The sequence below is a fragment of the Hemibagrus wyckioides genome, linkage group LG24, assembly GCF_019097595.1.
Source record: "Hemibagrus wyckioides isolate EC202008001 linkage group LG24, SWU_Hwy_1.0, whole genome shotgun sequence".
NCBI lineage: Eukaryota > Metazoa > Chordata > Actinopteri > Siluriformes > Bagridae > Hemibagrus > Hemibagrus wyckioides.
This window is the reverse complement of record NC_080733.1, coordinates 5,360,742-5,388,046: the sequence shown is the minus strand read 5'-3', so window position 1 is coordinate 5,388,046 and position 27,305 is coordinate 5,360,742. Positions and strand designations below refer to the sequence as shown.

Below are 27,305 nucleotides of genomic sequence, written 5' to 3'. Positions count from 1 at the left end.
TATCATACAAGCAAGAATGTAGTCTGAATAAGTGCCAGAGATGAATTATAGTCATGCTGATATTCAGTATAACTGCACAATTGCATGTGTGATTTAAGCAATATAACAAGCAAGAGAACTATTATACTGAAAATTGACACGGCTGTGATTCGGCTAGTCTAGGCTACTTTAAGCATTTCAGGAAGAAGGAGGTCTTCACCCATTGTTTGAAGATGGCCAGTGACTCAGCTGTTCTGACATCTAGAGGAAGTTCATTCCACCACCTCGGCGCCGAAGCGAGTTGTCCAAGAAGATTGCAAGATCCTGATATAAGGATGAATCACCTGAAATGACCAGCAGTTCAGTTTTGCTAGGATTAAGTATCATTTGATGAGTTGCCAACCGTGAGAACATGTCTGCCAGACATGCTGTGATCCGAGCAGAAACAGCGGTGTCTCAGGAAAGGATGGAGAAGAAGTGTCATCAGCATAGCAGTGGTATAAGAACCCATGTGAGAATGAGAATAGAGGGAGAAAAGAAGAGGACCTCAGGAAGTACTGAGATTTGTGGGACACCACTGGAGAGACTACAAGGAGCAAATGTCAATCCCCTTCATATCGCAGATCCACAAATTCTAAAACTCTTCAGGGTGGACAGGAGACTCTTGTGGTTTACTGTGTCGAATGCTGCTGAAAGGTCAGGGAGGATGAGGAGAGATGACAGTTTGGCCGATCTAGCAGCATGTAGTTTCTCAGTAACAACCAAAAGACCAGTCACTGTGGAATGTGCCATTTTTAAGCCTGACTGGTTGGGGTTTTGTAGGTTTTTCTGTGAGAGATGGAGAGACATTTGATTGTAAACCATGTGTTCAAGATAGAACAAAAAGGGAGAAGTGATACTGGTCTGCTGAAATAGTTCCCAAAGAAACCACAATAGGATAGATTATTGTTTTTAATGATCTGAGATTTTTGTATGCAACATCAAAGATGGTTTGAAAATCCTACCATTTAAAACTGGCTTTATTTTTGTTTTGCTCTAAAGGAAAATAAAAGCTGTTGAAATTACACTGCATATTACAGTGAATATTTTTTGAATATAATTTATAATAATTTATTGAAGGCAATGAACATTTTATTCCAGAATTTTCCATAGTCAAAGCTGACATTATTTATAGATCTTCTCATATTTGTGTTATTAAGTTGTGGATTTTTCAGTCACTCACTTTCAGTTAATTATTTATCCGGGTCAGGGTCATTGTGTATCAGAAGTCTATCCCAGGAACATTGGGCTTAAGCTCGGAATACATCATGGATGGGACAAAAAGTCTATTGCAGAGGTTTAGATTAATCCCACTTTATTTTATTTATTTGCATAAAGATAAGAAATCAATAATAAATATTATAATTTTGATTATAAAATTGTGGATCCCTGGGGAATCCCCAGACCACATCCATCCATCAATCCATCTATCCGTCCATATTACTACTTATCCTACACAAGGTCACAGGAAAACTGGACCACATAGTGCAAACCATCACAGGGCACAATCACACACACTCAGTAGAAATGCCAATCACTCAGCATCGCATGTCTTTGGACTTGGGGAGGAAAGTGAAGTACCTAGAGGAAACCCCTGAAGCAGGAGGAGAACGTGCAACCCCAAACCCCTGCCCTTCCACAACACAGGGAAGAGAGAAGATTCAACACCCACCCCTGAAGGAGTGAGCTAAACATGCTAACATCTACAGTAATTAGCATTTTGATCAGGACCACAAGTAGCTCATAATCAGGGAGTAATTAAACATTTTGCTAAATAACAATCAAGCCATTAAACAAGCAAAATGAACTACTATTTGTTTAATAATCAAATTTACAGAGAAGTTAATAATTGCTTGTTTTTTAAAAAAGCATTTAAACTGTAAAGCAATGTGAAAATGTATCACATGATATTTAAAATGATCACCAATATCCATAAAACTGTTTATATACTGTAGTTTCCATCAGATTATATGCAGAAGCTCAGCTCCAGTTGCCACTTTCACAGCTCCTATTCACATAAACGTCTGTCATGGAGCTCTGCTCCTGTGAGTTTCCTGCTTAATTTCATCCCTGCTTGTAAACATAAATACTAGAATAGTCTTATATACATGTGAGGTTTTTTTTTTATTATAAAGCACACATATGTATTTATTTTAAACACACAGTATAGTGCAAATAATTTCTAACACAATTCATTAGTAGAAAATGGCATACTTAAAAAATTGCATTCATATTCAATTGTACTATTGTTTAGACCAAGTTACATCACAGTTCTTGTGTTCATATGAACTTCTTCAGTGTGTGTTGAGAGGTAGACATGATATTTAAAACCAGGGAATCATGCTAAGCAGACACAAAAAAGGTGCTAGTTGGTTTTCATTTCCAAATAAAATCCTTTTATCATGGTTTGTGGAATTTTTGATCTAAGAGATTTGGTTAAACACTGTTATGATGAGGTTCCAGTTAGATGTAGCATGCTAATAAAAAACATGTTTCGTCTTGAAGAACGGCTTGAATAACACTGTATGTCTTTTTTTTTAAACTGGGAATAGTTTGCTGTTCTGTTGGGAGACATATTAAAGAAGCGTGATCTCGCTGGGAGGCAGAGTTAGTCTCTTCTCTCGCACGGACAGCATGTTGTCCATGTTCATGGCGATAACACGGCACAGCTCCAGGCTCTGCAAAGTCAGAATCAGAATCAAGTATGTTTTTACTCACACAAGGAATTTGCTACCGGCTGTTGGTGACCTTCAAAAGTACATTATCCATTTAATTTACAAACAATGCTATACAGGAAATAAATAAAGCCAGGTAATAAATGTATATAAAGTGAGCTAGGGTCTATTAGTGCAGCAATTGTGTGTGTAACATATGGGGATGAAATGGTGAGGGATGTGGTAGTTTAGTGGTTAAGGTGTTGGAATACTGATTGGACGATCATGAGTTTGAATCCCAAGTTCACCAAGCTGCCACTGCTGGGCCCCTGAGCAAGGCCCTTAACACTCAGTTGTGTAAAATGAGATTAATTGCAAGTGGCTCTGGTTAAGGGTATCTGCCAAATGCCAGAGTGACTGTTCTTACAGTACAGTAGATGTAAAGTGAAGTGTAATAGGTTTGTAAAGAGCATGTTGGTCAGCTGTTTATGATGGTGATTGCCTGCAGAAAGAAACTGATGTTTAATGTGTTGGTGTATAATGTTCTATCGTGCCTGCCAGATGGGTAATTGAAAAATGTTGTGTCCAGGGTGTAAGGGGTCTGTAATGATTTTTCCTGGAAAAAAATTTCTTATAAAATACCATACATTACTTTCTCCAAATGATGCTTTCTATTGTAGCAACTTTTGATGTACACATACCTGGTCTACGTGCAGCTGTGTGATGCGCTGAGATGTCAGATCCCCCAACATTATTTCTACATAAGGGTAACTGGAACCAGCTACAGGCCTCTGTGTCCGGCTGGACTGCACCTCTTTCAGGGGGAACTTCACCATCAGCTCCTTGAGAAAAGTAGGGCATGTGTTTATGAATTAGATTTTTTTAAATAAGTCTATTTGTTTAGAAATTAAAAATCTTGTACATTTACTTACATGTGTGTCTTTGTTCAGAAAGTTCAGGCCATTCTGATTGACAGTTAGAATGCAAGGACAGTCTATAGAGCTGTTACTGCTGCTTTGTATATAGAAGAATGAGGAACCAAACATGGGAAAAACGCTTACAAGCCCTAGGTAGAAGAGTATAGAAAATTTATTACCAGTACAGTACACAGTGAACACTTACATTCACGATCTCTTATCTCATTAATGCTCTCTAAGGCAAATGCTGTAGTAATACAACAAATATCAAATATGCTACTGATAAAACTCAGTTGCCTCTGGCTTGCTCGTTAGGGATAAATTTATATATTTCATATGCATGCTATACCTATACATATATACATATACTGTAATGTACAAATATATATATATATATATATATATATATATTATATGAATTTACAGTTGTATGAGAAGACGTAACATAATTTACTGGGTGGAGCAGAACTGCAAGGTCATTACAGGCAATAAAGTATTAGTGAGACATCATTGACCTTGTGGTGTAGTGTTCAATAGGTTTATATATACATACATTCTACCCTGAATTGAATCATTATTGTAAAGCAACTATTTAAAAGAGGTACAAATAAAATTTAATTGAACTAAATTCTTCACCTAGGAACTGGGCTCTGGCCTGATGGGGGCTCAGTGCCTGCACTTGCTGCATGTTCTGGGTCACCATGTTCAGCCACTGCTGAGAAGACTGCAGTCCATACAGAGGGACAGGGACGCAGTCCTGGACCTCACGGCTTTAGCAGGTAAGGAGAGACAAAAAGACGTTATTGGACAGATTAGGATTTCAGTATAATTAGGCAGAGAGAGAGAGAAAGAAAGAAAGAAAGAAAGAAAGAACAGGGAGAGTGAGAATAGAGAGAGAGAGAGAGAGAGAGGAAGAAAGAAAGAACAAGGAGAGAGAGAATAGGGAAAGAGAGAGAGAGAGAGAGAGAGAGAGAGCGAGAACAGGGAGAGAAAAAAAGAGAGAAAGAGAGAGGGAGAGAGAAACTTTCCACAAAAGTGACGTGTTATGGTGGCACATAAATAAAAAAACCATGGAAATCTCCAGAGGTCTGGAGAATGTTTACTGCAAGAGGAAATAGTTGAAATGATTATACTGATGCTTTTTATTTGTGCTTATTTTTATCAAGGGCATTGATATGATGCTCTATTAGATCTTCTGTCAACTGCATTAACACTGCTAAAAACCTGAAGAAAGAATCACTCCTTGCTTTAACAGTACACTTTAATTTTACAGTAAATTCATATTAAAATATGTTCACTGGGGTAACTAGAAAACTGAAGAAATTTCAGTTTGCAATTCGTTTGTCGCTTTCTGCTAGTTATTCACTGTGTACATTACCAACAACCTATCCTTTGGAGTTAGAGTTAATGTTGATGAATGTTGTGGCTTTGGTTTCAGTTTGTTTTGCGCTGACAGGACACTGAAATGTATTGTAGAGATTAGAGTTAATGAGTGTAGAATTACAGGTTCGGGAGAGAGAGCGTGTCCTTTGCGCGATGTTGCAGTGCAGCTAGTTTTGACACTTGCTGAAGCTGCTGTTCAGTAAGCCTGCCCTGTGGCACAACGTTCAGAAGAGCTTTTAAGTAATCTGGGGTAACCTGCAGAACAGAACAAAGATGTGAGACAGACAGACATTTACAGGTAATACATATGAATAATAATAATGTTAAAGGTTTGATCTATACAGTACCTGGTTGTAATGCATGGTGACTCCGAGCTCATTATCAAATTTTAATGGCTGATTCCAAATCACTCTTCTAAACCACAGGCTGTAGTTGGTATCAATAAGCTCTGCTTCTGTGGTGACATCCAAGATGTACTCCCTTTTGCTCAGTGGCTGAACATTCTGACCTACACATCAACATGATCCTGTTATCAATCAAATGGCCTACATTCTCTTCACCTGTTCGGTCAATACGAATCCATTGTTCCAATGGTGTTCATTGGAAAACACATTCTCACCTCTGTTTGTGACAACAAATACAGCATATTCATCCATCCCCTCCATGCTGCTCAGAGCCATCTCATAGCATAGCTCTTCAATGGCATCCAGAACAACCTACACATGACATTCCTTATAGACCAAGCACACTGATTATAATGTAAGGTTCAACTAATGTAAAAAAAAATGAACAACTCACTGAGCAAGTTTTAATTTTCAGATGACGCTCAATTCCACCTGGGAGAAGAAATAACTGGCGTTTGGAGCTCCTGCTGGCCTAAAGTGGTCAAGAAGGTTCAAAGATAAAAAATAAAGACAAATACGACACCTCTGCTTATTAATTATTAAAATAGATAAAATAACTTACCATCATAGCCTTTAACTCCATGGTGTTAGGGTATTTATTGCGGCCACCGTATTGGAAAGTCTTCCTTAAGTTCTGTTCACAAGCTTTGGCAATGCCTGAAAAAACCAAGGACCTTCTCAAATTTTTTCAACTTTTCAAGACCTGTACATCTTCAAGATCAGGTTATAGCAGTACTCTACCTTGGTATTGCACCCCAGGACCTGCACAGGCATCTTGAAGGTATTTCAGCAGGTAGGGCTTCAGTACTTCTGAACATCTGTAGTATGCTGTAAGGATGTATAGGATCCTCCAGCCTCTTTGACAACTGTCTCTGAGGAAAACAGAAGGAGAATTTTAATGTCACTTTTTACAAGGCACATAGATAGATAGATAGATAGATAGATAGATAGATAGATAGATAGATAGATAGATAGATAGATAGATAGATAGATAATAGATAGATAGATAGATAGATAGATAGATAGATAGATAGATAGATAGATAGATAGATAGATAGATAGATAGATAGATAGAGATATCAGGAAATTTGATATGATACGTTTTGGAGCTGGTGTTTTCGGTGATCTGCTTGAGGACCTGGCAGTAAGCTTCATCTCTCAGTAAGCCATACTCGCCAGTAAGCTGCAACAGAAATGTAATTTATATGAAATCAGACATCGTGTCTCTTTGTGTGAAGGTTATTTACATAAATGACTTCATTTTTACCCTCAGTATGGTGCTGATCAGGTCTTGCTCACTTTGGCTTTTGATTGAAAAGTCCCCCATGAACTTCATTATAGCTGTAAGAAGCAGATAGAAAGGCAGGTGTGTACAGTATATCTAAACCACATATGTCAGTGTCAGATATTTATGTGAATAGCCACATGCTTAAACTTGTTAAAGTTTAACAGGAGTTAAAATAATCCAACTCTAATGAACAACTGATTAATGATTAAGAAACATTGTATTCCACCTCATTTATTCTGCGAGTGATGATCTCTAAATGACTTCATGTACAGAAAATGAATTTATGCATGCATGCACTTTCATAATGACGAAGGTCAAGACTATGCAATTCTCTCACTCACCCAAGAAAATGTCTGCAGCAACCTTGTTCATGCTTTCATCAGTAAACTCAATCAAGGACCCTTGGATAGGAGTCTATTTAACACACAAATACAAGAATTGATGAGGAGTACAAAAATGAACAAAGACAATTTTCTTGTTCCATAAATCAAGTCAAGAGGTTTTTTTTGTCATTTTGACCATATACTCCGATCAGCCATAACATTATGAGCACTGACAGGTGGAAATAAATAACACTCATCATGGCACCTGTTAGTGGGTGGGATATATTAGGCAGCAAGTCAACATTTTGTCCTCAAAGTTGATGTGTTAGAAGCAGGAAAAATGGACAAGTGTAAGGATTTGAGCGAGTTTGACAAGGGCCAAATTGTGACAGACGACTGGATCAGAGCATCTCCAAAACTGCAGCTCTTGTGGGGTGTTCCCAGTCTGCAGTGGCCAGTATCTATCAAAAGTGGTCCAAGGAAGGAACAGTGGTGAACTGGTGACAAGGTCATGGGTGGCTAAGGCTTGATGATGCATGTGAGGAGTGAAGGCTGGCCCGTGTGATCCGATCCAACAGACGAGCTACTGTTGCTCAAATTGCTGAAGAAGTTAATGCTGGTTCTGATCTAAAGGTGTCAGAATACACAGTGCATGATGGGTCAAGGCTTTTTTGACAGCAAAAGGGGGACCAACACAATATTAGGCAGGTGGTCATAATGTTATGCCTGGTGGGTGTGTAGCTGATGCAGTACATTGTGAAATGAAATAATGTTCCTCCAGGACCCTGGTGCTACATAAAGACACAGAGCTACAAAAGACAACACTGAACTAAGGGCTAAAAAGTCAAATTACCCTAAAGTAACATTCTAGCTAAGAAAACATTGAGGAACATTACACCAGTTGTATATTTGTACCTTAGAAAATTTCACCATATCTGATGATTCCTTGGTTTCCTTTCCCTTCTTTGACCTTTGCCGTTGTGAGTCACTGTAAAGGTAACACAACTTGTGTTCATTACTTTTTTCTCAACCAGCTACAAAAACCTATTATACACTTTCTTTTCTCTACAGTCACACATATGCTCCAAAGTTAAATGAAAACACTGACCTGGTCTTCCTATGGGCCTCTCTGAAATATTTCTTGGCAAACTCCACCATATTGTATTGGCTGTCCTGCAGAATCCTCTCATCAATCTCCAGGTTACTGTAGTCTGTGTGGGCCTCAGTATAATCACTGACTGTTGAAGCCACCTAGAGGTGAAAATGAGCAGTATGTTATTTTTGAACAGGATCGGTACAAAGAGAGTGAGAGCGTTTGACAGAAGCATAAATACTGCATTTCAATTGTTCCATAAAATATTTAGCACATTTATAGTTCAGCACTTTAATATTTATTCTACAAGATCATGAAACGTTAAAAAGTAAGATGATATACTGAATATAGTTTTGGTGTAGAGTGAGCATAAAATGCTGATAAATGTTACTAGATGAAATGTTTTAATGGAAGCAAAACATACTTCAGTGGAGCGGTCAAGCTCGTGGGCTGCAGCGGTGGAACCTACGGCAACTGCGACGGCGGCAGAGGCTGCCACATGACCCTGTTTATTCTTGGGCTCGTCTTTCTTGTCCACAGGGAGGTTGATAAAGTCTGGAGCAGCCACTGGCTGGACAAACTCCACAGGAAAAAGCCCTGCTCGACCATGTACCGCACCAAACTTCCAGCCTTGAGGTAGCACAAATGAATCGTGTAAGAAAGCGTATTACATAATCAACTAGTGGAAAAATAGACTGAGGGACACATTATGATTCCTAAGAAGGAACAAGAAAATGTTTTCCACAATTACTGACTACAAAGGAAGAGACAGAAAGATGACAAAGAGCCTAAAGATGAACAGCACTCCATGCAGACCCACCAAAGTCAGACGTGTCTCTTTTCATCTCCTCAAGAAGCATCACTTTCTTTTTCACTATGCAGCCATAGCAGTGGCCTACAGAGCAGCCACAAGGAATTAGATATCAACTAATATGTCTCAAAAAATCATTCGTAGCCACACAGCTTACATCAGTGCTATTCAATTCGATTTACTTTTATTTGTATAGCTCTTTTTGTTATGCCTTATAGGAATATAAAAATTCATAGCTGTGTAGCACTTTTAACAATGTACATTGTCACAAAGCAACTTTATAGGAAAATGTAAAAAGAAAAAAGAAAAAAATCTGAATAAAAATGAAAAGAAAGTTTAAAGATTAAGTTTATATTTATTTCTAATAAGCAAGCCAGAGGTGACGGTGGTGAGGAGAAACTCCCTGAGACGATATGAGGAAGAAACCTTGAGAGGAACCAGACTAAAGGGATCCATCCTCATTTGGGATACACCAGAGAGTGTGATTATAATCATTTCAGATTCATAATTTGTTTGTCACGTACAACGAAATGATTTCCATGACTGCCCTTGATATAAAAATAGAGGCAATTAACAAAAAGTAAAAGAATAAAAATCGACACAAATAAGATGCAATAAAATAAAATAGAACATCTAGGGCAGATAGGGAAAATATGGTGGAAAATTCCAAAATCTCTTTTCTATAACTGTACACTACACCGTTCAGGCATAACATTATGACCACTGAGAGGTGACGTGAATAACACTGGTTATCTCCTCATCATGGCACCTGTTAGTGGGTGGGATATATCAGGCAGCAAGTGAACATTTTGTCCTCAAAGTTGATGTGTTAGAAGCAGGAAAAATGGACAAGTGTAAGGATTTGAGCGAATTTGACGAAGGGCCAAATTGTGATGGCTAGACCACAGGATCAGAGCATCTCCAAAACTGCAGCTCTTGTGGGGTGTTCCCGGTCTGCAGTGGTCAGTATCTATCAAAAGTGGTCCAAGGAAGGAACAGTGGTGAACCAGCGACAGGGTTATGGACGGCCAAGGCTCACTGAGGCACATGGAGATCCGATCCAACAGATGAGCTAGTGTTGCTTAAATTGCTGAAGAAGTTAATGCTGGTTCTGATAAAAAGGTGTTAGGATACACAGTGCAGGACGGGTCAGGGCAGTTTTGGCAGCAAAAGGGGGACCAACACAAAATTAGGCTGGTGGTCATAATGTTATGCCTGATCAGTGTATATAGTCAAGTCCAATTGTGTAATCAGGAGCTTTTGAGCAATTTAGGAATATGAGAATCAGAGAATCATTTCTACATTCAGTATAGTTTACCAAGTGAAAATTTGGCAATGTTTCAACATTCAATTTTCCATTAATAAATCCTAAGACATTTAAAGTATTTAAACACTGCATAGACCTCACCAACCTACCAAACATAAGACCTATAAAAGACTTGGTCATGATCTGGCTCACCTTCCTCCAGCCCGTCCATTTTCTGCAAGCGTATAATGTCTCCTTTGTGGAAACTCAGCATTGTTCTGTCATCTGTAATGTAATTACGCACAGCAACCACATAGTCTGAGTCCTAGAGCAAGAGAGAATACGATTACTCCACAACACCTCCACTGTCCACCCTGAAACCCAGTGCAGGTGCGAAGAGAAAGCTTACCTTCTTCAACTCTGTGATGAAGTAATCAATCATGGTCTTCACATGGGGAGCTTTGGCTGAGAAGAGGATCAGTTTCTCATTGGTCAGGTTAAACTCCAGCATGTTCTTAGAGGGAATTGTCACAAACATGATATCTGTGTAGCTGTATATGGAAAGAAACACACACAAAATCACACATCAGTGTAATCAGCATCTATTGGGATTGCTGGTAAATAATTATTCTCTTCTGCAAAATACCTGTATGGTCTTAAAACTCGGAAGTAATCTGGGGCCAGTGCGCTGCTCCTCACCATCTTTAGCAGTTTAATTCCCCTGTGAGACACAGAAAGCACCTGGACACCAGTGCCCACACTACCCTGTAACACACACACATGCACACACACACACACACACACACACACACACAAAAGCTCTCCATTTAGTGAAACCTAAAACTCTGAATAGGAAATAAGAGCTGAAGAAGTGACAGGAGTTCCTTACAGATGCTGGGAAAAGACGAGAGAAGTAAATCTCCCAGGTGTCCCTTGCTGCAATAACAACCTTTTTTTTCACATTCTCGTCTTGTGTCACGGCACCCGCATCGATGTTGTGCTCAGCTGTTAAAGAATTAGATTTAGAATTAATACCGCAACAGCGACTGTAATTATTTTAACCCGTATTTGATTTCTGCAACATACCAAAGAGGGATTTCATTTTTTGTCTCTCTTCCTTGGTGATCCGGATACAAGCCTCTGAGAAGGTGTCGTGGACGATCTGAAATAGAACCGAGAGTTTATCATCAGGGAGAATGAGCCAGCTAAAATAAATGTGCAAAATAAAAACACACACCTGCTTGAACAGGAGATCTAGTACCAGTGGGTGGTTAAAGCTGTCCTTGGGATAGAAAACCTAACAAGCAAAACATGACACTAAACCACTGAACGGAGTATATATGGAATATTACTCTCTTAAACACATAAACATAGACCTTACCTCTTTTCTCAGGTAGATCTTCCAGGGTACGTTTGTGTAGGTGTAGTGCTCTTCACTACTTCTCCTGTGGAGCTGGGTCTGAATGGCCTCCTCTTCCACTGGAAGCTCTCGAGAAACTGAAAACAAACGCTCATAGTTGTTATAACAGTGTAATAAAACTCAGGAAACAATATTCTTGGTCACCAACCAAACACACATTTATACACGGCTGATTTATGATGCTTGATATGAACAAATTTACTTGTAAACCTGTAGGATTGCAGGAACATTTCCATCCTGAGTGTGTGAATTTCCGTATGAGTAGCCACAATAGTGTGAAAAATTACAGGCTTCAAATCATATAACTAGCAGTGAGTAATTTAATTCTATTTAATGAGATTAAATAGAGCTCTTTTATTTCAGATGCACATGTAGATTTAATACAAATTCCAAAACCTGCTGTTTCATAATAATGACATTAATTAAAGAAATACTAAATATGAATAAATCATAAAAATCTAAGAAAGCAAGCCAACATTAAATTTATAAATTATGAGAAGTAAGTTCGGTCATTCAATTAAGAGAAGATAAGGACGGCCTTCAATGATGATTCAGAGATGAAAGCTGGCTTGTAAGATAGTTCTCTCTGCCATGAAACCTTTATATAAGGCTGTGCAACACTTCAGAGCCAGCACTAAATCAACCCACAAAACTATCTTGTCCAGTTCCTGGGCAGGTCCAAGTTTTGTCCGTTCATGGATTACTTGCTAACAGTACATCATCAAGATAAATGATCTGGTTTGTCTCGATCCACAACAAGCCATATACTCCCTAGTGTGCTGTGTTCCATCGTCAGACATCCTAAATACATCAGATTCCATTATTACACTCTCCTGTCCTCCTAAATTTTATAATTCAACATCAGAGGCTTCTGGCTGATATCATTACACACACTGTAGCACTTCCTCTGTGTAGATATCTTTTTTTTCCCCTTTTGTTTTCATGTCAAGCCATTTTCAAGCCATCATCTCACTTTATTCAGCTTCTGTAATTCGTCTCCAGGGTTTTGGCCTTTGCAGGTAACATTATGCTGCTAAATAATTTCTTTTTTCATTGGTGTACATGTTAGTTAAAATAACTTCCACTGGGAAATTTCTTTTCTCTCGATATTTTGTTCCCATCTCATGCTTATGCGCTCTGTTAGCTTTACCTTTTATAGAGTTTAATGGGTGTCACTGAATGCAAAGTAATACAGTACAGTTATGGTACAGTAATGAGTTGTACTGACCAGGTGGAGGGGCTGGGGACCTGTGACTGATCGCAGGCACTGGAGGTGATCTTTTCATCTTTATACTCTTTGATGGTTGCAGTCTACCAGTCTCTGTGACACCTGAAGCAGAAGAGTCCGGACTATAGATCTTTTTCCTCTGGATGTTGAAAACATAGAAGATATTTATTTCAGTTGGTAAATTATTTATTAGTAATTGAGTAAGGTGTCAAATACTTGCCACTGTTAACTGATCTACCTGGGTAGGTGGTGCATTCATCTGGTCTTTGAGGATCATCATAGCTTCAGCATGAGGGTCAGGCTTCTTAACAAACACCTTAGCATCTCTTCTGTGATTACAGATAAAAGGAAAAGGATTCACATGTAAGTTTAGAAGACGTGGGTAGCTTTAGCACACACTGCTGATATCTCCGTATCATTTCATGTCAAGGCACTTACAGTATAACGGTTAAACTGGTTGTAGGGATATACAGACCTTGGTATATCTACAGGTTTGACTACGCCAGGCTGGTACTGCTTAATTATATCTTTGATGTTGTGACTTGGTTCTATATGCTCTGAGTTTGAGATGGTGGACCTCACCACGGCTTCTGGTGGTCCTGTCCTGGGCTGGCCTTAGAAAATATATTCAAGCATTAATGACCTACACAATTACATGTGGAAAAAGCAAGTTACATTAGAAGATAATAATAAACAGTGTACCCGTGCATTCTGACTTACTGTAATGATGCCGGATGGGTTTCTGTGCAGGGGAATGGGTGACATGAGTGTGAGGAGAAGGTCCAGTTTCAGATTTGTTCTGTTAAGATAAAGCTAATGATTTACTGTAAACACATAATAAAGAATAATTAAGTGACTGACTAGAGTGCTAACACCCAAATATACTGTAAAAATCTCCGTAGTGTATTACAGTAAATAATTCATTAGATGTTAAGTCATAAGAAGTTGAGGTGTGACAAGTGGAGACATTACCATGCAAATGTCTTAAGCAAATCTAAAGAAATGCAGGAAAGCTAAGATGCTAAGATGCCTATAACATGTTGCTTTTATTACTGACATACAAACATTTTTACAAAACATTTAACTCTTTTTTTTTTACTGACATTATAATGCAGAAGTGAGAAATAAATGCTGAAGACAAAATTTCTACATGGAAAAAAAAGGCTAAGGTCCTTAAGATTTTTGCGTAGCACTGTGTGTTAAGAACGATAAATAATGATCTTTCAGTACACCATATGAACTACAGCACTATTAGTTGAGTGAAAAAAAAATTTAATAAATACAATCGATGATACATACTGTATAATGAAGATGTTTGATTGAAGATTGAAGAATTTTAATGAAGTATTATATCATTCTAATAATTGATGTCATTTATAACAAGCTTTATAAAAATCACATTTGAGGTGTCTTGAGATACTCACTGGGCTTGATTGGCCAGAACGGGGCAGTGATACATGTTCACTATGATAAGATGGACCAGTGTATGGCCTGCCCACTGAATTATACATCTGCTGTTGAAGAGCCATTGCTTGCATTGTCATTTGCTGAGCCTATTAAGCAGCACAACAGACCAGCAATTAAATCTATAACCATGCAAATTTCATATCAGACCTGCATAATATTCAGATTAAACCTCAGTGCTGGATCGATGGCTTCATGTTAGAGCTTAAAATACTCACAAGTATGATGGCTTGCTGGTTGATGAGGGCTTGCTGCTGCTGTGCAAGAACATTGGGATCTGCTGTGTATGGAATATTAAAGAGTGCGATACATAAATACATATAAAACTTACGATCTAACAGTAATCACAAGTGAACTGTTGCATTCGTACCCGTCCCATCAGCCATCAGTGGCACATTAGGTAAAGCTGAGAAGGGTGGTAAAGGAGGCAAAGCTGGCATAGAAGGTATAGATGACATAGCTGGCATCGATGGTACTGGTGGCTTTGGAGAAACAGGGGTTACTGTGGGAACAGAGTCTGTAGATGTTGGGGCAAGAGTTGAAGGCACAGAGTGCATAGCTGGCATAGGTATCGGTGGCATCATAGTCCCCATAACAGGTAGAACAGGAACCGCTAAAAAATATTAAAAGCAATAAATAAATTGTATCTAACAAAACTCAAAAACAAAACTCAGCATAGTCTTCCATAACAGCTACTGTCACATTTACATTTAGTGCAATCACACAGAGTAGCAAAGGTTTGCTTACAAAACCTATTAAAACATGGGGAAAAAATCCAAAAGGAAGTCTAAATTCGACGCTGCAGACTGATGATTGCATTTAGGAACCAAATGACACAAGGGCTCCCATGCATAATTAATAGGTGGTGAAGTAAGAGCAGGAAGAGAGGTAGCTAAATGACTCACCACCAGGCTGCAGTCCTGGGGGATAAGGCCTGTTGCTCCGTGTGGTTTCTTCCTCTCCTCCATCCTCACCCACAATCCCACCAGCTCCCTTCATCCGACTGGACATGCTGGCTGGCCTTTCCAAATCCTGATTGTTGCAGATATGGCAGAGAGGAACAGGCTCGAACTCAGCCAGGGCCCCTTTTGTGTTCACTCACACGAGAAATCAATCTTCCCCCTGGGAGTACCTTATACTCTCTAAGAGCAGCTTAGCCCATTAACCACAAATATCTGGTTCTCATTTACCAAGCTGAAGCATTTCAACTGGGAAAAATCAACCATTAATGTGTATTATGCTACTTTTAAAATAATGTTACTGATGTTTTAAATGTACATTAATGCATTTTGTCTTATGCTTACTTTTTGGCAAAGAAATAATGTTCATTTATTTAGGTCCAACCGGATAGCAAGTGAGTTTCTGGATAACAGCCATTCCATTAAGTGAGTTTGAAAACACCTTTTAAGGGTGTAATGGTTTAATGGCAATTGGCTAAGAAATTACACTGAGCTTAATGCTGTAAGAAATACGGTAATCCGGTAACTTAATCCATTTCAGTGCTGGGGACCTGGTGCCAATTGGACATTTGATGCTCAATCAATTACACACAACTAGGTTCAAATGATCCACAGAAACCATTGACCTGACGTATACATACTATTTATAAACACCCTTTGCACATTTTGCCCGAATTGTCAAGACAAACATCATGTTGTGGAAAAAACATGTTGGAGGGAAGATGCTAAACAGACTTACCCCACTACCATCTGATAGCACTGGGTCAAATAAGCTGTCCAGATATCGGTCCATACCTCTCTGAGGTGGAGCCTCGCTAAAATCGGATTCTGTTATAATAGGAAATAATTAAAAAAAAGAAAAGAATAGAGATCATATGGAAATATGGATGAGGTAACAAAAAATATACAAACATACTTCCCCTTGTATACAATGTGGCTAAATGTTTGTGGACACCTGACCATCACACCAATATATGGTTCTTCTTATGTATAGTGTAATATTACAATCTAGCTTCACTGAGGCCCGAACCCTGTTCCAGCATGACAATGCCCCTGTGCACAAAGCACAGAGCTCCATGAAGAGATTGTATGTTAATGTTGGAGTGGAAGAACTGGAGTGTCCTGCACTGAGCCCTGACTCTGATTCAACCCCACTGAACACCTTTGGGATGAACTGGAACACCGACTGAACCCCAGACCTCCTCACTCTTACATCATCAGTGTCTGATCTCACTAATGCTCTTGTATCACTAATGATCACTAATCCCAATAGCCCACAGAAGAGAAGAGTGGAGCACATTATAACAGAAGAGACTAGACTAAATCTGAGTGTAATAATCTTGTGTCCACAAACTTTTAACCATATATAATGTATGACCCTTGACCCTTAATTATGGAAACTTAACAATCAATTCTAACTTCAGTTCTAATTTGTCTACAAAACTTCATTTAAAGGTGAGTATACAATTATACAGAGAACACAATAGGCAAAGACATATCGAATCATCCGACCATGACTGTAGTATCCATCAGAATCTGGTAGATTGGTGCTGGACAATGGTGGGTTAAGGAGCGGGTTCTCATCATCTGAATCAAAACCACTTCCAAACAAAGCACTGTGGTGATTTAAAACAAAGCATCAGTGTCTATACAATGGGTACTGTATATCTCATAATATAATGCTGTATACACCACTCAGATCTGCCTTTAAATAGAACACACATAGAAAAGTAAGACAATATTTTACCGTACTTTGAACATATTGAATTCTAAAGAGGACAAAATAAAAAATATCAAATATCTTTTCAATTCATATTACTAACAGGCTGGCATTGGGTCTGGTTCTGGTGGGACTCTCAGCCGAAATGATGAAATAGGACTTCTGCTTTGGGAAATCTCGCATTAGCTCCAGGTCTGCAATCAGGTCCATTACATAATCATGCCCTGCAAGCTCAGCCCACTGGCCATGTTCTTTCATGATGACAGAACAGCCCTTCCAGGACTCTGTGACACTCCTGTAAAACCCAAATACAGCGACGTTTCAATCCACTGTGTGAGATCTATGCTACTAAAAGCTAATACTGAATTTTGCATAATGTGCTATGTGCGATATAAAGTTAGAAATCACAATGTAATTTTTTTAAATGAAAGCTGGAAAAGAATGATGAAGCCATGACTGTTTCTGGATAGAAGATGAAAAAGGTCTATATAACTCTGGTCCTGCACATTTTACTAGTGTTTCTGCTCTTAATTTTAACTAATCCGCTATATAACAGCCCTTGTTGAGTTGACCTGATATGTTAAAGCAGGGAATGCACTGAACAGTCCAGGACAGGGGTACTCAAGGACCTGAGCTCTATGTGACCCTGCTAGTTCAAAACCTGACAGGAGTGCTTTACCGACATGTTCTCCAGGGCATGTACCTGTGCTGAAGGATGTCCCCAGCCAGATCCTCTCCAGTGGTCCATGAGTTTACAGGACACAGAAAGGAACTTCCTGTGGAAAGAACATTATGTTCACAATTACAGTGAGAGAGTTGGTGTGAAGAGGTAAGAAAACACCTCTTGTGCTTTTTTTTTCCATTCAGTTTAGCACTCAGGTGTCTGTTCATTTTGCTGAGCACTACATACACTATACTGCCAAAAGTATTCGCTCACCCATCCAAATAATCAGAATCAGGTGTTCCAATCACTTCCATGGCCACAGGTGTATAAAATCAAGCACCTAGGCATGCAGACTGTTTTTACAAACATTTGTGAAAGAATGGGTCGCTCTCAGGAGCTCAGTGAATTCCAGCGTGGAACTGTGATAGGATGCCACCTGTGCAACAAATCCAGTCGTGAAATTCCCTCGCTCCTAAATATTCCACAGTCAACTGTCAGCTGTATTATAAGAACGTGGAAGTGTTTGGGAACGACAGCAACTCAGCCACGAAGTGGTAGGCCACGTAAACTGACGGAGCGGGGTCAGCGGATGCTGAGGCGCATAGTGCGAAGGGGTCGCCAACTTTCTGCAGAGTCAATCGCTACAGACCTCCAAACGTCATGTGGCCTTCAGATTAGCTCAAGAACAGTGCGCAGAGAGCTTCATGGAATGGGTTTCCATGGCCGAGCAGCTGCATCCAAGCCATACATCACCAAGTGCAATGCAAAGCGTCGGATGCAGTGGTGTAAAGCACGCCGCCACTGGACTCTAGAGCAGTGGAGACGCGTTCTCTGGAGTGACGAATCGTGCTTCTCCATCTGGCAATCTGATGGACGAGTCTGGGTTTGGCGGTTGCCAGGAGAACGGTACTTGTCTGACTGCATTGTGCCAAGTGTAAAGTTTGGTGGAGGGGGGATTATGGTGTGGGGTTGTTTTTCAGGAGCTGGGCTTGGCCCCTTAGTTCCAGTGAAAGGAACTCTGAATGCTTCAGCATACCAAGACATTTTGGACAATTCCATGCTCCCAACTTTGTGGGAACAGTTTGGAGCTGGCCCCTTCCTCTTCCAACATGACTGTGCACCAGTGCACAAAGCAAGGTCCATAAAGACATGGATGACAGAGTCTGGTGTGGATGAACTTGACTGGCCTGCACAGAGTCCTGACCTCAACCTGATAGAACACCTTTGGGATGAATTAGAGCGGAGACTGAGAGCCAGGCCTTCTCGTCCAACATCAGTGTGTGACCTCACAAATGCGCTTCTGGAAGAATGGTCAAAAATTCCCATAAACACACTCCTAAACCTTGTGGACAGCCTTCCCAGAAGAGTTGAAGCTGTTATAGTTGCAAAGGGTGGACCGACGTCATATTGAACCCTATGGATTAGGAATGGGATGTCACTTAAGTTCATATGCGAGTCAAGGCAGGTGAGCAAATACTTTTGGCAATATAGTGTAATTGCCTAAAAATGTTTCCTGAGATGGAAAACCACTGCTAGGCTAATTGAGACGAGAATTGAGTGATAGAAGAAACATGAGCACTGTCTGCGTGCAGTGTGCGTATCTTATAGGGGGTGTTTGTGCTATAGAAATGTGCTTATATATCTCAGCCATGCCAAAACAGTAAGATTGTAATCTTAAAGGAGACTGACACCCTGGTTTCTCCATTTCTTTAGAAGCCATTTCAGGCCTTCTCTTATTTCACACTTAGGTTTCATGTGAAAACCACAGCACTGATATCTGTTCTCAATTAGAAAGGAAAGATAAGATGGAGAGATACGTCACTGTATGGCAAAGAGTGTCCAGAGAGTACTACTGAAATCTGACAAGCAATATTTCCCTTTCAAGAATCTGCTGAAAGATCTACTAAATGTCAATCCAAGATAAGTTGCTCTCACCATCGAAACAGTGCACCTGTAGCACCATGTTGGCTTTCTTTCTGTTGGCAGTCCACTCCAGCAGGGACAGGGGGTAAGTCCTTGCTGCCTCTGGTCCATAAAGGGATTTCTGCATGGCCTGAATCAGCTTATGTTGGCAAACTGCCTTATAGCTATTGTAGGCATTGTCTGACACAAACCTGTACCATGCAGAAGACCACAATGTAGACTAACATAGTATAAAAGATGATGTGCACAATCATACATAGGAAAAAGGTCATGTCTCACTTCAGAAGGTATTTCTCTATTTTGGCTGAAGGCGCAAATGCACTGAGGCAGCCGAGCAGCAGTAGCCAGCCCCGTTCTGCATTATCTGGGTTGCTGTTCCTCCACACTTGATTGGCAATTTGACACAGAATTTCATCTCGTAAACCAGGATTGGAGAGCCCTTTCTGGATAATGTAGTTTCCAAGTAAATTCTCTTGGGCACCGTTCAAATGTGGGTCACCCATAAATCTCAAAATCTACAAAAGCATTGAATATAGTTTAACCATTCATCATCACTCAGAAGGTAGACATGATACATACAACAGTATAAGGTAAAACGTGTGACATTGCTACCATCACAAACACATCTAAAGCTTCGTGTGTGAGATCATCATCTAAATGAGTCAAGGGAGTTTTCAAAGGTGCAGTCAACAATCCGAACTTTGGTTCCTGTAAAGCAAAATGGAATCTGTTACCAAAAAATATAGTACAATGGAAATGGCTACACTGTCCTAAATGCTGTTGGAGAGCTTGTAATGTGATGGTTGGAACTGATCTGAAAGCACAACTTACTCTGAAATGAAGCTGGATGAATTTGGAAATGTGGAAGTTGTTGATGTCCAGGGGAAGCGTGAGCTGGGATTCCACCTGAACCGTTGGTGCTTGTACAAGAGCTAAGCAATCGGAATGAAGCTCTCTACCTCCTGAGAAACACAAAAGACAGACAGACAAAGTGTTTTAATAATTATAATGCAACATTCACCTGTAAAGAAAGAAAGAAAGAAAGAAAGAAAGAAAGAAAGAAAGAAAGAAAGAAAGAAAGAAAGCACCAGAATGACACTGTTTACTTTCTATGAAGCTACTGTTGTCTTTTGCTTCAGGATAATAGCACTAGAATTGCTACTGTACCTGCAACTGCTTGCAGTAGAGCTCCAAGTTCTGCTGGAATGGGCAAGTGTGTGACATTGACGACTTCCCGTTTTGCTAACTCCTACAAATTACACATAAATGATTAAAATTAAAGATAAGTTTAGACAGATCAAATAGGCAAGAAGTGGCAATTCTGACCATTTCCATTCGGATTCTCTCCTCTTCTGCCTTCCTCTTGGCTTCTAATATCATCTACAAAGAGATGTACAGAGAGATGTTCAATTTAAACTGAATATAACACCCAGTAGAAACATCCTGACATTAATAATGAAAGCCATACTATCTGTACCTTAATGTATCTCTTTTGATTTACATACATGTGCACCACTGAGCGGAATCTGACCAGACTCGCACACATTTTCACATAGTGCTTCCTGAGAAAACCCACACAAGAGCGTATGAGTATCAGAATTAGACCAGAGACAAGACTATGGATTCCTTATCAAGAAAACGTTAAGGGGCATCAGTGAGAATCTGTACCGTATGAGGTAACCTCGGCAGTGCGCCTGCAATCGAATGATTTTCATGCGAAAGGCTACGTAGCGTTTCCGTACAAAGAACATTCGAGTGTAGCGTTGCAGGGTCAGAGCAGCCACATGCCTCACTCTGTCTCTCTTACTCTCCAGCATGTAATATATGTCTTCTTTTAAGAAAAGCTAATGCGAATATACATAAAGAGAAATTAATCATGGCAAACAAGTTTACACAAGCCCTAAGTATAATCATGTGTTATAATATGGATAAGAGAATCTGGACCAGAGAATCCCACCTTGGTGATGCCCACTTCAAAAGCTCCTGATCTTACAGGACAAAGCTTCCTGAGCATGATTACACAGGATTCCCCAGTAGCAGGAGGAGACTGCTTTAGGCCCAGCAAGGATTTGTATCTAAGAGAAATGAGTAGCAAACACATGTAAATATAAATAACACAAATAAAACAAAGGAGTCGAAAGATTTCATTTTGTGAGGTTGGTGAGGATAAGGTTCATGTTAGATGTAGGTAAGCATAAGCATTGGCAGTTCGTCCATAAGGGCAGGTTCATAATCATTTTCATAATGTCCTCATTCATTCACTTTAAACTCCATTGAAATAATTATTACTTCTTTGGAGTGACCAGTGATTTAAATAAAATGTTCCTATTTAACCAATGAGGTGATGTTTCATTTAAGATTTTGTGCAGCTGTGGTGTAGTTCACACACTTCCACCTAGTGGTCAACAGGTGGAACTACAACAAACACTTATTGGGACCCATTTGGGGAGAGAATCATGCTGCCCCTAAGCTTACTACTAAGAAGTAAATTAAACAGCTAATAAAAGGATTGTCAAGTTGGGCTGCTTTTAAAAATATTCCCCAGCCACAAAGATGTAGTTTTATAGCAAATCATTAAAGTTAAATTAAGTTCAGACAGTGTGTCTACAATGTACAGAACCATTTCTCTTTTTTGTTATACTGCAAAGATTGGGAGAAGTGAAGAGGGATTTTTGAGGGATGTCTGTACATCAGAAATATGTGCAAAATACCTAAAAAACTTTTTCCTCACACAAAAAATGTGAAACGTATCCCTTTTGGGCCTAATTTCAGGTTAGTTGTGTGATCTTTGAGATGCAGTTGGGCTGGAAATTTGCTGAAACCTGGCCACCCTGTTTATTAAAATCACCTATAAGGCCTTAAGTTATGTCTAAAACCACTCAAAATATCTGCTAGACTGTATGCTTGATGACTTTATGCTGTCAACTCTCAGCTGTCTATTAAGGGTTACTGTGATTTACTCTAATCTAATCAAATCTTATCTAATTCACTAGACACAATAAACAGTAGGCTATACCAGATCATATAGCCTATAGTAGCCTCTTGACTTCATTCTGTTTGAGGGTTTGTGGGAATTAACATTGTCCTGCCCCACAAAATGTGTGGTTATAAGCCACTGCTGTAATTATTGCTGTTTTAATGACAATAAGACAAGTGGTGTGTGTGGGGGGGGGAGCGAGAGATGAAAGTGTGATACTGTTTAACCGGAGTAACCCAGGACTTTACCTAAAAAGGAAGACATCAAAGAGTATTCGGATTGGATAACCCTGTCTCCTGATGCGAATAGTATCCAATATCCCAGAGTAACGAAGCTGAGTGCTGACCAGGTCCATGTCAAACACTCCAGGCTCCTATAGGTATCACAGCCTCTTAGCACAACACCTCAACTGACAAACAGTCAACTGCTGAACATTTGAACTTCTTATACATATATGTCCTTCTGCCTTACCTTGTTATGGTTTGGCTTAATGCAGCGCACAAAGAATGGATTGCATCTGACACCGAAAGAAAGAAATCACAGGTTTAGATAAAAATGACAGGGATTTTTATTTTGGGAATGCAGTCCATTCTAAACATGGTCTACCTCTCCATCTTTTCCACAAGCTCCATGAGAGAAATCTGGAACTTGGCAGCAACTGTGGATGGCTGGTATCTGCGTGTAACCGTGCTGTTCTTCCTGACATGAGTCTTCTGTTGATTAATGGTTTCTGAATAGCTTGTGAAAAGATGTGCAACCATCTAGAACAAGAGAAACATAACCTTAAACCCCAGGTTACCAAATCCAGAGAAGGTGCTCAGTAATGGCTGTACACTGTTACCTTATTTTTGCTTTGCATGAAAAGATCGAGCACCTCCTGGCGAACCTGATCATAATTTTTGTCCAAAAATTTATGAACCTGTTAAAAAAGATATAGTTAAATTAATCCGGATATTTTTTTCTGATTAAATAAATGCATATAAACTATTGACTGCACCTGATAGGTGACTTTTCCAGCGAAGTGTTTAATGGCAAATTCAGGAAGAGGCATTTTTGGCTTGAAATATAATGGGTTGTGGCCATGATGATAGTGACATTTCTGAAGGAAGGTGTGGTCTGTAGCCTAAAGATAAAATGTTTCAATCACTGTCTGAGGAACATAAGCAGAGAAACTTGGATAGAGAGGTAAATCACTAGCAACACACTTGTGGAAAACCACTCTGGTCATCCAAGATCCGTAGTATCCCATGGGGCTTTGCAGAAATGAGGTCAATGCAGGCCTGATTGTCATTATAATACACTTCCTCCCAGGGAATTTCCTCTCGGCTGTATTCCTCCTTAGATATTGAAAGTCATTTATTCAGATGCATTTTGAAATCTGTATAGTCACTGTGCTCCGAGGATTAGAACAAACTGAAAAGGCTTACTTGCTCTTCTCTGAAAATGACCCTGTTGAAAAAGAACTGTAGGTACTCATTTGCATAGTTTATGCAAAGCTGTTCAAAGCTGTTGAAGCTGAGGTCCTGTAAAGCACAAAGGGTTTGATTCACCAAATAATCGTCTTTTAACCACCGTGTAGAACGTCTTCAGAAAAAATAAAAATGGAAAAAAATACCAAGCTAACTTTATTACAATACCTCAAACCCATAGATGTCAAGGATGGAGATAGACAGAGTCTCATTCATTGGGTAAACCAAAGTATTGATTCTGTCTGTTAACCAATTGAAAAGGAGGGAGTACAGGATCTTGGCAACTGCATCTCTGGATGTTTTGGGACAAAAATCGCATTTTAATGATTGAAAGCTTCTTTTTTTTATTCAGAATTCTTAGGGATTTACTGAATGTTTATGGCTTACCTGGCATCAACTGCACTCTCCACTGATAGAGGGGTATAGATCTTCTCCCTCAGTGTCTCCTATAGTGAAAGACATAATGACATATAATGGTACTTCATAGAAGTACCAGTAAAATGTGCAAGGAAATGTGGCTGAGTCAAATCATTTTTTTCCATTTTCTTTTCGTTTTTTGGGGCAGCTTAAACAGGTATTAGTTCAGAAACAGGGTCATAAAAAGCAAACAAAATAAAAATATTCAACACTTTATCAATAACTTTTGAAATCACTTTTTCAGGCCATATTCTAATTATAATCAGAGAAGCCTAAAATTATGCAATGATTAATTGTGGTCTTAAAAAATCTTTTCATTTAGACAGAGTCCTTAACTTAGCTCTGAGGAAGGCAGACTAGGACTACCTAGAAATAAGACACCAATCACATCATTATGTCAAGGGATACTGCTTTCTACACACACAAACACACACACACACATTTACACACTCATTCACACTTGGAGCAAGTTAGTATAGCCAATTCAGCCTTTTGGGTGGGGAGAGGAAAGCAGATAAGCTAGAGGAACCCTAAGTGGACACTTTGAGATCGTGAAAAACTCGAAGCAGACAGTAACCTGAGCTCAGGATCAAACTGAGGACCCTGGAGCTGTGAGCCAGCAGCATTGTGCCACCCTGAGCTCACCTCCTACAACTGTAGAAGCACTTTGTTGACACAGCTGATCAATGACAGATGTCTGAATACATCCTGTTTCGCTAGAAACTTGCTTTGTACTTTGCTTAACCATTATCATATCTACTATATAGACTCACTGGTCACTTTAATAGGAACACATGTACACCTGCTCATTTATTAAATTCTAGGTTTAATGTGCTTTCCATTAAGCTCTTCTGCTCACTGTGGTTGTAAAGAGTGATTATTTGAGTTACTATAGATTTCCTGTCTGCTCAGACCAGTCTGCTCATTCTCCTCTGATCTCTGTCATTGAGGAGATGTTTCAGCCTGCAGACCCTCGGCACACAGGATGTTTTCTGTTTTCCCATCATTCTGTGTAAACTCTAGAGACTGTTATATGTGAAACTCTCAGATTCTGAAATACTCAAACCAGCTCACCTGGCAGATTAGATAACTGCATGAATGTTACTAATAAAGTGGACAGTGAGTGTATCATAACCCAAGACCATAAAATGGAAGTAATGGAAGTGAAATAAAATCAGAAAGACTAATTACACCAGAAGGATTTTAGGTATAACTTTAACTTTTTTTTAGGTAAAAGCATTAAATGTAGTAAAATGTACTACTATGTGCTTACCAAATAAACACATACAAAACTATTGCTTGTAACTGTATGTCCTACCGTCACTTTATAAGTGATTGATTTCTGCAGGGCCTCAGGAGAAATCTGTAAAAGTTCTGCCACCACTCTGATCTCCTGAGCGCTCACCACTGACACCATCTCCCGAGAGTCTGTCTGTGTAACATAAAGAGCAACATTTATGATTAAGTTAACATGTGACAGCATCACATGAGGAGATAAATGACTGTCTGCCTACCTCATATCTCTCAAAAAAGACATTCCCTAAATGGAGAATAGATGACAGAATCCTGAAGATGCCATTTTGATCTTCAGGGTTGAAGTGAAGGATGTCCATGGCACTGAGGAGCCTGCGGAAGTCCTCCCCATCACTCTTACCAGCGATGTCACAGTTCCCACCCTGACCAACAAAAGAGGATACTAGAACTGTCTGTGTGATTAGGGTACATATCAGGTCAGGTTTATTTTTATCTTACATTTAAAAATGAGAGTTTGAGTGAGGAAGGCAGTTAACCAAACTAATGATCTGTTAATTAATGAATAAATAAATTAACTAAAATGAAAATATACTATTAAAGGCAACATTAAAGTAAAAAATCACACCTTATCAAACAGAATAAAATATAAATAAATATGTAATGAAGCTACTGTACACTTAAGGCATGTATTTATACGTTTATATGTACATGCCGGTATTTATATAAAAGCCAACGAATGGTAAGCCAGTATAATATATTTTCTCATGAATTAAACATTCAGAATCATATTGCAGATGCTTATTTTAGACTAAACCCACTTGATTGAGGTAATAGTAGGTCTCTGCCTCTTGGAGGTACAGTGACTGTTTTTGCTGTGAAGGAAGGCCTGCGAGCATCTCATAAAAAATATGGTAGTTTCTCTCATCTTTGGCCTAGAAGAAAAAATACACATAGCACAGAAACATAAAACATCACAGCTAACCAAGCATGTTACCAAAACTGCAAATGGAGAACAATGGAATTACAAAGTATTACCTGAAACACTATCCTTGACTTTTCAAGTAGATACTGTGAGGTTATGGCACCACTAATCACACCTCTGGTTACAAAAAAGCAAGAAAAGAGTTTAGTGTTAAATATTGTTTTGATAATAAACCTAAAAATATTTAAGGACTGCTTTTTAAAAATCACACTCACTCCTCTAAAAATATCTCTATGTATTTCCCAAATCGACTTGAGTTATCATTCCTGACAGTTTTGGCATTTCCAAATGACTCTAGTAGTGGAGCAGCTTCAAGAATCTGTAAGTTCAGACAGAGAAAGTTAGGTCATCCCTAAAAAGAAAGTCAAACATCTCTTCATCAGTCCTCTTTAAAAACACTATATATGGTCAAAAGTATGTGGACACATGGCCATCACATTCATTAAGTCCCCTTTGCTTTTATAAAGCAATCTTTTAAATCTTCTGGGAAGGCTTTCCACTAGATTTTGGTGTTCCAGTTCATCCCAAAGGTGTTCAGTGGGGTTCTTCCATCCAACCTTCTCAAACCATGTCTTCATGGAGCTCTGTGCTTTGTGCACAGATTTATTGTCCTGCTGGAACAGGGTTTGAGTTCCAAATAAGTGAAATTGTAAGGCTAAAGCACACAAAGACATTCTATACAATTTTGTGC

The 27,305-nt window shown here is 39.2% G+C and overlaps 1 protein-coding gene across 1 annotated transcript in view; it reads right to left on the bottom strand.

The window, feature by feature from the left end:
• Positions 1-1,457: 1,457 nt before the first annotated feature.
• The window catches only part of myo15aa (myosin XVAa), a 34,417-nt gene continuing 8,569 nt past the window's right edge, over positions 1,458-27,305 (bottom strand). Inside the window, exons 8-66 of the mRNA XM_058377566.1 lie at positions 26,830-26,933; positions 26,668-26,731; positions 26,451-26,564; positions 25,893-26,054; positions 25,697-25,810; positions 24,349-24,407; positions 24,130-24,253; positions 23,920-24,015; positions 23,698-23,829; positions 23,490-23,615; positions 23,334-23,411; positions 23,099-23,253; positions 22,964-23,009; positions 22,741-22,865; positions 21,473-21,590; positions 21,184-21,359; positions 20,993-21,077; positions 20,842-20,895; positions 20,683-20,764; positions 20,347-20,477; positions 20,128-20,223; positions 19,795-20,030; positions 19,528-19,706; positions 17,632-17,704; positions 17,032-17,223; positions 16,721-16,824; positions 15,948-16,036; positions 15,155-15,281; positions 14,620-14,862; positions 14,468-14,529; positions 14,210-14,338; positions 13,506-13,584; positions 13,261-13,399; positions 13,024-13,114; positions 12,786-12,924; positions 11,519-11,634; positions 11,375-11,434; positions 11,224-11,299; positions 11,027-11,142; positions 10,784-10,902; positions 10,547-10,688; positions 10,351-10,462; positions 8,901-8,975; positions 8,505-8,710; positions 8,096-8,238; positions 7,903-7,975; positions 7,006-7,078; positions 6,644-6,717; positions 6,477-6,559; positions 6,118-6,248; positions 5,939-6,033; positions 5,771-5,848; positions 5,592-5,688; positions 5,320-5,480; positions 5,094-5,227; positions 4,226-4,359; positions 3,605-3,738; positions 3,374-3,514; positions 1,458-2,696 (exon numbers count right to left, since the gene is read on the bottom strand). Coding sequence (XP_058233549.1) covers positions 2,595-2,696; positions 3,374-3,514; positions 3,605-3,738; positions 4,226-4,359; positions 5,094-5,227; positions 5,320-5,480; positions 5,592-5,688; positions 5,771-5,848; positions 5,939-6,033; positions 6,118-6,248; positions 6,477-6,559; positions 6,644-6,717; positions 7,006-7,078; positions 7,903-7,975; positions 8,096-8,238; positions 8,505-8,710; positions 8,901-8,975; positions 10,351-10,462; positions 10,547-10,688; positions 10,784-10,902; positions 11,027-11,142; positions 11,224-11,299; positions 11,375-11,434; positions 11,519-11,634; positions 12,786-12,924; positions 13,024-13,114; positions 13,261-13,399; positions 13,506-13,584; positions 14,210-14,338; positions 14,468-14,529; positions 14,620-14,862; positions 15,155-15,281; positions 15,948-16,036; positions 16,721-16,824; positions 17,032-17,223; positions 17,632-17,704; positions 19,528-19,706; positions 19,795-20,030; positions 20,128-20,223; positions 20,347-20,477; positions 20,683-20,764; positions 20,842-20,895; positions 20,993-21,077; positions 21,184-21,359; positions 21,473-21,590; positions 22,741-22,865; positions 22,964-23,009; positions 23,099-23,253; positions 23,334-23,411; positions 23,490-23,615; positions 23,698-23,829; positions 23,920-24,015; positions 24,130-24,253; positions 24,349-24,407; positions 25,697-25,810; positions 25,893-26,054; positions 26,451-26,564; positions 26,668-26,731; positions 26,830-26,933 — 6,798 coding nt within the window. The 3' untranslated portion in view covers positions 1,458-2,594. The remainder of the gene's footprint in view (positions 2,697-3,373; positions 3,515-3,604; positions 3,739-4,225; positions 4,360-5,093; positions 5,228-5,319; positions 5,481-5,591; positions 5,689-5,770; positions 5,849-5,938; positions 6,034-6,117; positions 6,249-6,476; positions 6,560-6,643; positions 6,718-7,005; positions 7,079-7,902; positions 7,976-8,095; positions 8,239-8,504; positions 8,711-8,900; positions 8,976-10,350; positions 10,463-10,546; positions 10,689-10,783; positions 10,903-11,026; positions 11,143-11,223; positions 11,300-11,374; positions 11,435-11,518; positions 11,635-12,785; positions 12,925-13,023; positions 13,115-13,260; positions 13,400-13,505; positions 13,585-14,209; positions 14,339-14,467; positions 14,530-14,619; positions 14,863-15,154; positions 15,282-15,947; positions 16,037-16,720; positions 16,825-17,031; positions 17,224-17,631; positions 17,705-19,527; positions 19,707-19,794; positions 20,031-20,127; positions 20,224-20,346; positions 20,478-20,682; positions 20,765-20,841; positions 20,896-20,992; positions 21,078-21,183; positions 21,360-21,472; positions 21,591-22,740; positions 22,866-22,963; positions 23,010-23,098; positions 23,254-23,333; positions 23,412-23,489; positions 23,616-23,697; positions 23,830-23,919; positions 24,016-24,129; positions 24,254-24,348; positions 24,408-25,696; positions 25,811-25,892; positions 26,055-26,450; positions 26,565-26,667; positions 26,732-26,829; positions 26,934-27,305) is intronic.